We start from the raw sequence: 13,091 nt of genomic DNA, 5'->3' as shown, positions 1-13,091 counted from the left end.
ATGGACGTTTGCTAGTTGCTTTAAATGTTCAAAATCATAGTGTAAGAACTCAAAGGATAAGATGATTCAACTTTAAAAACAAGTCCTTTTTGGATAGCCATAGCAGTCAACTAGCTCGCTAGGTAGCACATTCACTAATTTGCTTGTAAACAATTAACAAGCAAGTTGGCTACCGCATGTTCTTGTCAAACTGTCAGAGTGGCCAGCAACCAACAAGATCTGCCAAATAAGTTTAAAAATAAGTCAGATTAGACAATTCAGACTCAAGTCGCATGGCCAGGACTCAGATTTGTATCTGATTTCATACCACCTACGGAGATAATTTGAAATGTGGCTTGAAATATCTGATTCCATGTGCTTTTTGGCAGTTCAGATGGCAGGAAAAATAATACATTAAAATCGGATATACAAATACATAGTATTTGAGTCACTTCAAACTGCCAATGTGAACACAGCTTGTGTGCAGGCCCAATGTGAACACAGCTTGTGAGCAGGCCCAATGTGAATACAGCTTGTGTGCAGGCCCAATGTGAACACAGCTTGTGTGCAGGCCCAATGTGAACACAGCTTGTGTGCAGGCCCAATGTGAACACAGCTTGTGTGCAGGCCCAATGTGAACACAGCTTGTGTGCAGGCCCAATGTGAATACAGCTTGTGTGCAGGCCCAATGTGAACACAGCTTGTGTGCAGGCCCAATGTGCAGCTTGTGTGCAGGCCCAATGTGAACACAGCTTGTGTGCAGGCCCAATGTGAACACAGCTTGTGTGCAGGCCCAATGTGAACACAGCTTGTGTGCATGCCCAATGTGAATACAGCTTGTGTGCAGGCCCAATGTCAACACAGCTTGTGTGCAGGCCCAATGTGAACACAGCTTGTGTGCAGGCCCAATGTGAATACAGCTTGTGTGCAGGCCCAATGTGAACACAGCTTGTGTGCAGGCCCAATGTGAACACAGCTTGTGTGCAGGCCCAATGTGAACACAGCTTGTGTGCATGCCCAATGTGAATACAGCTTGTGTGCAGGCCCAATGTGAACACAGCTTGTGTGCAGGCCCAATGTGAACACAGCTTGTGTGCAGGCCCAATGTGAATACAGCTTGTGTGCAGGCCCAATGTGAACACAGCTTGTGTGCAGGCCCAATGTGAACACAGCTTGTGTGCAGGCCCAATGTGAACACAGCTTGTTTGCAGGCCCAATGTGAACACAGCTTGTGTGCAGGCCCAATGTGAACACAGCTTGTGTGCAGGCCCAATGTGAACACAGCTTGTGTGCAGGCCCAATGTGAACACAGCTTGTGTGCAGGCCCAATGTGAACACAGCTTGTTTGCAGGCCCAATGTGAACACAGCTTGTGTGCAGGCCCAATGTGAACACAGCTTGTGTGCAGGCCCAATGTGAACACAGCTTGTGTGCAGGCCCAATGTGAACACAGCTTGTGTGCAGGCCCAATGTGAACACAGCTTGTGTGCAGGCCCAATGTGAACACAGCTTGTGTGCAGGCCCAATGTGAACACAGCTTGTGTGCAGGCCCAATGTGAACACAGCTTGTGTGCAGGCCCAATGTGAACACAGCTTGTGTGCAGGCCCAATGTGAACACAGCTTGTGTGCAGGCCCAATGTGAACACAGCTTGTGTGCAGGCCCAATGTGAACACAGCTTGTGTGCAGGCCCAATGTGAACACAGCTTGTGTGCAGGCCCAATGTGAACACAGCTTGTGTGCAGGCCCAATGTGAACACAGCTTGTGTGCAGGCCCAATGCAACAAGTAGAAATCAAAGAAGACAACACATTGTTTTAATCACTTCATCTTTATTTAGAAAAACAACAATAGTGCCAAAAACATTATACTAAGTTCTTCATTTGGTTATATGTTTAGCACCATTGTCAGGTAACATTTATATTTTCCTTCAAGATAGTCTCAACAGGTATACACATTTACAATTTCAGACAAAATCAGTAGTTAAACAAATAAATGACAGAGAGGAATACTGCCACATAGCTTAGAGAAGAGTGGTTGACTTTTTAACTTCATGTGCATATTGAAATGGGCAGCTTACAACCAAATGTCTTCACTATGTTGCATATCAATTGAATTTTATTTTAGGTTCCAAACCATGAAACAATCTAATTTCCAAATATGATATCAATAAATAAAAATGGTAGACACTACTGCATAATCTGGAACAAGGTGAATAAGTGGATGATAAAAAATACATCAATCTGTCGTGGAGGAACTATGGGATAGGAAAAATCATGTTGTTAAAGGGGAACAATATATGGTAAAACATACTGTGAATGTAACAGTGTTACTTATATGCCAAAAGTATAATCTGGCATGAAATAAAGACATTAGAATGTCTTCTGAAAAGTCCACACATGGAATGACCTCTGAAGAATAATTGTGTACTAACATTAGGTATGCATGACAGATCAAGCGGATGCGTTGATGCTTGCTTATGAAAGCTGCGGTAGACGGCTAGCCCTTTAGTGGCGTCATATTGCTGTGACTGTTGGAATGCAAAGAACGGATATACTGAGTGCACATAACATAAATCTGATATGCAAATATAAAATACAAACAAATGCTATGTATTCACATAAGGAGAAGAACATGTTGGGCAAATGTAATAATTACATCCTAAAATAGTTCTCTTTAATAAATCCATTGTAATATGCTGCTATCCACAGTAGCGCCATAGCATGTCAGCAACCATGTTTTCTCTATAAACACTGTCAATCATGTGAGGTGGATGACACTGCTACAACTGGGATAGTCAGTATTCTTAATCATTTGCAACATTTCCACTCCCTATTAACCAACAGAAATTGTAATTTGCATAATTATCTGAATATCTACATACAGACATCTTAAATAATTTATCTGAGTGTTTTGCCAAATTAATTTCTGGGGTAAATGAAATGTATTGCAGAGAGATTGATTTATGTTTTTTTTCTCACCCATCTAATACTGCAATACAAAGGCAGAAACATTCTATAGCTGTAGCACTCACACATTCATTGGATACTTCTGAGCCGAGTAGTAGTTTTCACTGTTGTCATCATTGTGTCACTATTGATGTTTTCAACAGTTTTAATGAATAAAACACTAATAAAACAGCTATGTAGTGAGTTGTGGTGTGGATGCCCTTTTTGTTGTTGATCTTTACATTGGGTACAATAAATATCCGGAGAATGAAGAGTGGACATATTGACCGGCATAAAGTCCTGCTGCCTGGTCAGATGGAAGCTGTACATGCACAGTGTCTCCTTGCTGTAAGGGGAGCACAGCGCTCCCTGACGCCTGGTCCAGGCTGCCCTTTTTGTACTCATCATATGTGTACATCACAGGCTCATTGTTCTTGACCAGCGCCACCCACACATTCGCTCCTTTGCAGTGGACGTGGTAAGCAAAGTAATAGATTCCCGGTATGGTACAGCTGAAGACGCCGGTTTGGGGATTGTAGTCCTGATGGCCATTGTACAGGAGCTTGTCGAAGACAACAGGGGAGCCTACGGGGGGGAAAGGATTGGTGAGCTGAGCCGTGAATGCTGGCATCTCCAGGCCGTTCTTGTCCCCTCCATTCTTTGGTTTCTTGTAACCGCCTTGTTTAAGACCGTCCAGACCAGGACCCAGCTCAGGGAGGATTTCACCAAGACCAGGTGGTTGGGTGGGGGGTCCGGGTGGGCCAGGGGGACCAGGTTGTCCTGGTTGTCCAGGCTGACCAGGGGGTCCACCGTTGCCAGGTTTCCCTTGGGGCCCTAAAGCGCCTGGAACACCAGGTTTACCTTCGCCGGGGTAGCCAGGTTTCCCTGGTGGACCAAGCTCGCCTTTTGGCCCGGGAAGACCGGGAGGACCAAGTGGCCCACCTGGACCAAAATTTCCAGGGATTCCCTTGGGTCCCTGGTGACCTTTTTCTCCGGGCATTCCACCTTCTCCCCTTGAACCGGGCATTCCAGGAGCTCCAGGGAGGCCAGGTAACCCTTTGTGGCCGTTATCCCCTTTCGGACCCAGTGGCCCTGGTATACCTCTCGGTCCAGGTTGACCACCCTCTCCAGGATACCCACCCTGTCCAGGAAGGCCTGGAGGCCCTGACTCACCTTTAGGACCTGGCAGCCCCTTTGGCCCTCCATTGCCACCTTCTCCCTTCGGACCTGGGAAACCAAGACCCCCAGGTGGCCCAATGGACCCGGGCATGCCCGGTGGCCCGTTGGGTCCAGGAAGGCCTTCCTGCCCTGGGAGACCTCCATGACCTTTGTCACCTTTTGGGCCTGGAGCTCCAGGAAAACCTCCATGTCCTTTGTCTCCTTTTGGTCCAGGATATCCTGGCTTTCCGTAACCAGGTAGGCCTGGGCCCCCTGGCAAACCTGGTGGGCCTGATTCCCCTTTACCACCTGGGAACCCTGGTTGTCCTGGCAAACCATCTTGCCCGGGCTTGCCAATACCTGGTAGCCCAGGTGGTCCTGGTTCTCCTCCTTCACCTGGTGGACCAGCAAGTCCTCCTTCTCCAGGTGGGCCTGGTTTTCCTGCCCCCCCGGGCAATCCTGGTAGTCCACTCAGACCTGGTTTTCCAACCCCTGGCAAACCCCCTTGACCAGGAGGCCCAGGTGGTCCACCAGGTCCTTTCAAACCTGGCAATCCTGGCAAGCCAATCCCTTTGTCTCCCTTGGGCCCAGGAAGACCAGGCAGTCCAGGTATGCCCTTGTGTCCAGGCTCCCCTCGAGGCCCAGGCTGCCCAGGCAGTCCCTGACCCCCTGGCTTCCCGATGCCTGGCAGGCCTGGTGGCCCTGGAAGACCTGGCCCCCCAGGCATCCCCATTGGTCCTACATCACCACCAGGACCAAGGTCGCCCTTTGGGCCTGGCTGGCCGCCTCCACCAGGTTTACCGGGCATTCCCGGCATTCCGGGTTTCCCTATCCCAGGATACCCTTGGGGACCAGGAGGGCCTGGTTTTCCATGGGGGCCGGGCATCCCTTGACCTAGCATCCCTGGAGGGCCCTGTGGTCCTGGAGGCCCTTGGGCTCCTGGTGGCCCCTCGGGACCAGGACCCTGTAGTCCCCTATCATCAGGTGGTGGGCCTCCAAGGCCTTTCCCATTACTGGGATATGACTGACCTGTGGATGACATCAATTAGCATTTATCATGAATTACTGACCGGAGTTAGTGATTTGAGTATCTCATTGAGCACATAGGAACATGACCAATTAATATGCATGGACATTAGGGTAAGCCCAATGGACCTTCATCCGTAGATGATGGGCCAAATTATTACATTTGAAAATGAATGCCAAAAGCTGGCTTTAATATCCCCCTTGGACACAGGGTGCTGATAGTGGATGTTAAAAGCATGTTATATTTCCTAGTTATCGAACATACTTTCTTTCAGCCTTCTCTGATTCCTTGCTTGATTGTTGAAACAGTCAAAATTTATGTGAAATGTCTTACACTCTTAGAAAAAAGGGTTCCAAAAGGGTTTTTTGGCTGTTCCCATAGGAGAACCCTTTTTTGTTCCAGGGAAAACACTTTTTGGTTCCATGTAGGAACCTCTGTGGAAAAGGTCCTACATGGAACCCAAAAAGGTTCATACCTGGAACCAAAAAGGTTCTTCAAAGGGTATTCCTATAGGGACAGCCAAAGGACCCTTTTAGGTTCTAGATCACACCTTTTTTCTCAGTGTGTACAGTATCTGCAATATGCCGTATTTCAAATCAAAGTGTATTGGTCATCTACAAAGATTTGCAAGTGTTCTAGCAGGTGCTGCGAAATAGTTAGGATGCTAGCTCCAGAAGTGAAATAGAATGACTCGCAAATACAATACAAATAATAAAACATCTAAACAAGAAATAGCAGAATGAGTCCAATTAACAATCCAGTGGTAGATATATTAGAATGAGCATGCGTCAGAATCCAGAATATAAATATGTGGTGTGTATAGACAGTATATCATTTGGAAGGAAAATGGTTTGTATAGTAGTAGCTATATTAGGATGAGCTATGTGGAGAACACAGTACAGACATACACAGTGAGTAAACAACAGTGTATTTTGCCTGCTTCACATGTGATTTGTCAAGGATGCTTTTATAACCCATGAGCTGGATCTGATTCCTGTGGATGTTAGGACAGATTAGAAGAATCTTGGAAAAGCAGTTGAGAGGTGTTTTGAATGGAACTAACATGTCAGAGACTGGGTAATGGTTTCATGTCAGCATTGCACCATGAACCTCGGGTTGTACCATACTGTCCATGTTGGCTTTCCCTGCAAACCCACATTGGTGGCCATGGCCATGATCCAATTTCAAATCTAAATATGGTTCAAATATACTATTGTTTAGCCTACACTGTTAGAAAAAAAGGTGCTATCTAGAACCAAAAACAGTTCTCTAGCTGTCCCCACAGGAGAACCCTTTAAAGAATCCTTTTTAGTTCCAAGTAGAACCTTTTTGGTTCCATGTAGAACCAAAAGGGTTCTCCTATGGGGACAACCAAAGAACCAATTTCTTTCTAAGAGTGTACATTTTTGTGATGTACACAATCTATTAAAATCTCACCTTTTCCCTTGCCCTTATTGGGTGGCATCTGGGGTTGTTCATGCATCTGTGGAAGCATCTGTGGAAGTTCTTGCCCATACTGTGGCAGCACATATGGCATCTCTTTGCCGTATGGCATATGTTGTGGCATTTCCTTCCCGTACTGTTGCTTGGGCAGCCCGTCCCCATTCCCATTCCCGTTCCCGTTCCCGTTCCCGTTCCCGTTCCCGTTCCCATACCCGTTCCCTAGGGGCATGTGAGGTATCTGTTGCATAGGCTGGTGCTGCTGGGGAAGGTGCTGCTGTGGGTGCTGCGGCTGCTTGTGCCCGTAATATGCCGCCCCACGGGCATGGTGGCATAGTACTAGACACAGCTGGAGTGCCACCACCAATAGATGAGTAGAGGGGAGGGGCTTGGCCATGTCCTATAGGAGAGAGAGAGGGCAGGTCAGCAGAATGAGATTTTCAAGACCATATAATGAGTTAAGCAGATAAGATTTTCAAGACCATAGAATGAGTTAAACAGATGAGATTTTCAACACCATAGAATGAGTTAAACAGATGAGATTTTCAACACCATAGAATGAGTTAAACAGATGAGATTTTCAACACCATAGAATGAGTTAAACAGATGAGATTTTCAACACCATAGAATGAGTTAAACAGATGAGATTTTCAACACCATAGAATGAGTTAAACAGAGGTATTCTGACAGACATATTAGAGAAAATGTATGGCAGTACAATAACCCCTCGCCGAAGTTTCACGGAATCCTGAGAGCTAAGATAAGTGTGCTATTTAACATTTTGTAGCGAGGCCTCAGGATGCGCACTATAACCATATGACTCTACACAGCGAGGGACTCCCAAATGTTCTGATCATACTGTACTCTGAAACATTTTAAAAGACATCTTTTTGTGGAACAGATAATTAATAATTCTGACAAGTTAAATCACATGGATTTGAGTTTGATACTGCCAGCGTGGACAGCCAGGCCACTCCTCAAGGGCAGATATTTTTGGCTCTGAAACCATAACACTCTTATTCAGAGATGGGGTTTTGAGTTACTGGGCGGGTAGGAAAAGAGAGCGAGCTCCTTGTTGTTGCGGATGTCAGTTCCTGCTCTAATGAAGAGATGTGTTTTGAGTTACTGGGCGGGTAGGAAAAGAGAGCGAGCTCCTTGTTGTTGCGGATGTCAGTTCCTGCTCTAATGAAGAGATGTGTTTTGCATCATTGAGAAACGAATGTGCAAAAATTCGAACTGAAAATAATCCAACGCGTTACTTCGAAGCTTCACACTGTACAGTTGTTACTGATCCAGTGGGTCTACCCCAGTGTAACGAGGGAAGAGGTGATTCATCATACGACTCTATTTCTCTATTTTGAAAGTTATATATCTTGAAAACTTGATTGTTGACACGCAAAACATTTTGGTATAATATCAACCACAGACTAATGAAAGAAATACCAAAAGAAGAGTTTTAACACTGCAGTATGCTTGTTTGGGTTTTAAAGAGAACATTTGGTTAAAACAAGGTGTTAGAGTACATTTGGAGGGACACTGAGCTAGCTGTAAGATTACTGTTGATCAGTGGAGGATGCTGAGGGGAGGACGACTCCTAATAATGGCTGGAACGGAGCCAATGGAACGGCATCAAACAGATGGAAACCGCGTGTTTGATGTATTTGATACAGTACCATTCCACTGATTCGGCTCCAGGCATTACCATGAGCCCGTTCTCCACCAACCTCCTGTGCTGGTCATACATTATGATTAGTCTTATTCCAGACACCTAGACAAACCAATGTGAAAGGTGAGGAGTTAGATGCAACATGGCAGAGTCTAAACATGACAGTCTTCACAGCACATCTATTCCCACTGGTCAAGAACTGGTTGAATCAACGCTGTTTCACATCATTTCAACAAAATAAATCATGTGATGACGCTGAAGCAATGTGGAAAACTGATTGGATTTGCTCATCAGTGTAAAAGGGGATTTAATTTTTTCACCCAAATTTGTACCTAAATCCAATGGCATGGTGACATTGTTTGTGGATTTCACGTTGAATTCACGTTAATTGACAACTCAACCAAATGGAAATCAAAACGAGACTGTTGAACTGACGTCTGTGCACAGTGGGTTGTCAGTATATGCTAAGTACATGCAGTACAACACTGACATGGCATTTAAGGGACCTCCTCAGACCAAAGGAAAAGCAATGACTAAATGGACAATTGGCATGTGTGGTTCCCATCAGCATGGACCACAGACTACCATACCACCTGAATCAAGTCATTTATGGTTTGACTTGCAAAAACATCTCTGCTTTCACTAACCGTTTAATGCCCAGTTTGTCTACGCAGTAACCATTTGTACGCGCTCAACACTGGATAAAATGACCTCACTCTGTCCAAGTCAAGGTTGTGATTCTCCATGCTTTCATAAGAATCAGTCTGGCCAGGCTGTGAACAGCAGAGAACAGCAGTGAGTCCATTTATATCCCACATGCCAGATGTATTATTTCTCAGAAAACAAGCAGGAAGCAAGGGAACAGGATAACATTTGGTTTAATGCTCAGCCAAAATTAAATGCCCTAAAAAAGCTTCAATGCTGACTTTATCAAGTCTTGGTTGTGACAGACTGCTTAGAAACAGGAGGTCGGCACATTGGACCTAGTCAAAGCTACGGAACACTTTGACTTTCAGGGTTTTCCAAATTTCACTAATGTCATCGGTCCTGTTGATCAAACATCTTTAAAATGTTTACTGGTAGAATTAAGCATAATTTCTCATTTACAACCACTGTAGGAGCATAACAGGAACAACTTGTTGATGGAATTGATTTATCCCATGAGCCAGTGCGAAATAAGAAAAACACATAAACACCAAGATCACTCCACACTGTTCCTTAACACTGGCAACTACCAAGCTATGAAAGCACCATAGTATACCTCCAGACCTTCACGTTTCTACCATGATGTCTGGGAAATGAGCACATTACCATGTCATTAGACTGAAGGGCGTTACCCACATAAAAAAATACTACAGTTTACAATAGAATACTACACTACTTATTATAGAATTCTGCAGAAAACTGTAGTCTGCTATAGAGTACTATACTACACACTGTAGTATCCTTCGATCATGTGTAGTACTTAGTGTAGAATTTTGTAGTATACTATAGTAAATACTAGTGTTATCTGCAAAAAAATACTATAGTAAATAGAAATGACAGCAAAAATGAAATGACAGCAAAAACACTTTAAAAAACTATAGTAGATACCACAGTATTTAATTAGCATATACCCTGCCCATTCCCCATCCCCATATCCCAATTCGTGCCAGCCATATGTGAGAAACCTACATGCCAAGTATAGACCATAATTATACTGTGTTCCGTATGGCTATTGAAAAGAGCAGAAGCTGTGAACTACCTGTTCAGACCCCAGTCCAACCATTCTACCTACATGCTATGGAAAATTTGCCATCATTGGCCATTGGCCATTGCAGCACACATGGGGATTTTTACCCCCCTTTGGCCTGGAACCTCCACAGTGGCCCTTTGACCTATAACATTCCTTCCTCTGCGCCGTGTTTTGGCAAGGTTAAATCCAGCTTCATCGATAAATACAAATGAATGTGGTCTTTCCAGTGCTTCCACCTCCATTACTCTCTGAAAAACAGTAAGTGCACAGTTTTACTGTAGAAATGCTAGTGTTTTTTTTTTTACTGTAAATATTTTGTATAGCTGTGTACGTAACCTCAGACGTCTTACCTGGACATGTTGGTATCTTTGCTCTTTTACCTGTTCAGTCTTTGTCAAATATAATGCAACTAAAACACTATAGGAAATACTACAGTATACTTCAGTCGCAAAACAACTACAGTGAATGCTACAATAAAGTCCACAGAAACAATACAGTGAATACAACAGTATTCCTACCATGGTATACACTATAGTTGTTTTTCATGTGGGTAGGCTGCTGGAGCCACACAAATCAGAGGGCTGCCGACAGTGTTACACAGTCCACCCGCTTACTGTTAATGTAATGTCAGTGTTGTGTCAGCTAACATTGGCTCAGCCAGCAGACATTCCAATTTCAGCTACGTATTCTTTGTGTGTAGTGTAAGTAGTGGATCTGTAGAAACATGAATATGGTTGATATTATCACTCTATAGACTGCGAAGGCTGCCAGACTGTATTAATGGATAACATTTGTAGGCCTATAGTGTACAGTAACTCACCACATCCATAACCTGTTGCATTGTGGGGGGACGTGTGCTGTAGGCCGGTGACTACTTATTCAAATATTCTATTTCCCTCTGCTAATTTTGCTTTAGTGTTTTAATAGCAACATCAGCCATTTTGTTAGAGTTTGGAATTGGTTTTGGAAAGCAGCACTGGATGGATTCTCCTCGCCAGAATAGCAGTCATTAGGTTGATGAATAACACACGAGAAGTCATGGGGATAATGCCTCTACTATTCCAACCACCAATATTAAAATAATACAATTACAATACAGTTTTTTTTGATTGCTAAACGACAGTGGACACAACTGGAGTCACATGTGCAAAACTCTAACTACAGTCTGCACAGCAGCAGTTCATGTGGACCAAACTCTAGTTCGTTTTTCATTGCTTGAACACAGTTTTCAAAACTCTACACACTTATCCCATGACTTTAACCACAACCTGCACAACACTGTGGATTTACAGCACTTTGTTCAAATGCTAACACACTGCTGTCAAAACTGTGAACCACACATTCAAAACGGAATAGATTTCAGCCTTGTGCCTTTCAACACTGCTGATCGCAATTTCAGCTGAAAGGCTAAGCAGGTGTCTTGTTTTAGACTTGTTAGTGAACACACACACATATTACAGTATATATAGGTAGAGCTCAGAAAGACTAATTTTGGAAATGGAACAAGGAAGATGGGTTCGTGGAGGGAGAAGGGTGGCAGGGAGAGGGCGGATGCGTGGAGGAAGACAAAGAAGACAAAGAGCTGTTATTTCAGATGAAATAAGGGCTACACTTATAGACCATGTTGTGAACCATGGTCTCTCATTGAGAGAGGCAGGGTTGAGGGTGCAACCCAATCTGCAAAGATCCACAGTGGCATCTGTAATGCGAATTTTCCATCATACAAACAGGTGAGAGTTACATCCTTACAGTAAATGAAAACATTACAGGAATCTATTTTGTATTGCAATTATATAATATTTACACAGACCCACTGGCTCCAGGTCATCTACAAGTCCATGCTAGGTAAAGCTCCGCCTTATCTCAGTTCACTGGTCACGATGGCAACACCCATCCGTAGCACGCGCTCCAGCAGGTGTATCTCACTGATCATCCCTAAAGCCAACACCTCATTTGGCCGCCTTTCGTTCCAATACTCTGCTGCCTGTGACTGGAACGAATTGCAAAAATCCCTGAAGTTGGAGACTTTTATCTCCCTCACCAACTTCAAACATCTACTATCTGAGCAGCTAACCGATCGCTGCAGCTGTACATAGTCTATTGGTAAATAGCCCACCCATTTTCACCTACCTCATCCCCATACTGTTTTTATTTATTTACTTTTCTGCTCTTTTGCACACCAGTATCTCTACCTGTACATGACCATCTGAACATTTATCACCCCAGTGTTAATCTGCAAAATTGTAATTATTCGCCTACCTCCTCATGCCTTTTGCGCACAGCTTGTATATAGACTCCCCTTTTTTCTACTGTGTTATTGACTTGTTAATTGTTTACTCCATGTGTAACTCTGTGTTGTCTGTTCACACTGCTATGCTTTATCTTGGCCAGGTCGCAGTTGCAAATGAGAACTTGTTCTCAACTAGCCAACCTGGTTAAATAAAGGTGAAATAAAAAAAATAAAAAAATAAAATAAATAAATATATTACAGTAAGTTTGACTGTAAAATATATTTTTTACAACAGGACCCAAAGGCTGCCCCCAACAGGGGGAAGAGGAAAAATATTTTCAGATGCGCAGGAAAATGCTATTGTTGACATGGTTGTTTTCAACAATGCAATAAAACTGCGGGAGATTCAAGATAGAGTGCTGGCTGATAATGATATATCTGAAAATGTTAATTCTGTCAGCACAACAACTATTGCTCAAGTCCTAAAGAAACACCAAGTTACAATGAAACAGTTATACACTGTACCGTTCGAGAGAAACAGTGAACAGGTAAAAGAGCAAAGATACCAACATGTCCAGGTAAGACGTCTGAGGTTACGTACACAGCTATACAAAATATTTACAGTAAAAAAAAAAACACTAGCATTTCTACAGTAAAACTGTGCACTTACTGTTTTTCAGAGAGTAATGGAGGTGGAAGCACTGGAAAGACCACATTCATTTGTATTTATCGATGAAGCTGGATTTAACCTTGCCAAAACACGGCGCAGAGGAAGGAATGTTATAGGTCAAAGGGCCACTGTGGAGGTTCCAGGCCAAAGGGGGGGAAAAATCCCCATGTGTGCTGCAATGGCCAATGATGGTTTGCTTCTCAACACACCACTTTGGCCCATACAACACAGAAAGGCTTAT

At 43.9% G+C, this 13,091-nt stretch overlaps 1 protein-coding gene across 2 annotated transcripts in view; it reads right to left on the bottom strand.

The window, feature by feature from the left end:
• Positions 1-1,797: 1,797 nt before the first annotated feature.
• Positions 1,798-13,091, bottom strand: part of LOC135542796 (collagen alpha-1(VIII) chain-like) — a 37,114-nt gene continuing 25,820 nt past the window's right edge. For both annotated transcript variants that reach the window (XM_064970001.1, XM_064970002.1), the window contains 2 exons: positions 6,547-6,949; positions 1,798-5,111 (listed from right to left, as the gene is read on the bottom strand). In XM_064970001.1, the coding sequence (XP_064826073.1) occupies positions 3,163-5,111; positions 6,547-6,946 (2,349 nt within the window). In that variant the 5' untranslated portion in view covers positions 6,947-6,949 and the 3' untranslated portion in view covers positions 1,798-3,162. The remainder of the gene's footprint in view (positions 5,112-6,546; positions 6,950-13,091) is intronic.

The sequence above is a fragment of the Oncorhynchus masou genome, chromosome 6, assembly GCF_036934945.1.
Source record: "Oncorhynchus masou masou isolate Uvic2021 chromosome 6, UVic_Omas_1.1, whole genome shotgun sequence".
Lineage (NCBI taxonomy): Eukaryota > Metazoa > Chordata > Actinopteri > Salmoniformes > Salmonidae > Oncorhynchus > Oncorhynchus masou.
This window is presented reverse-complemented; position numbering and strand designations above follow the sequence as displayed.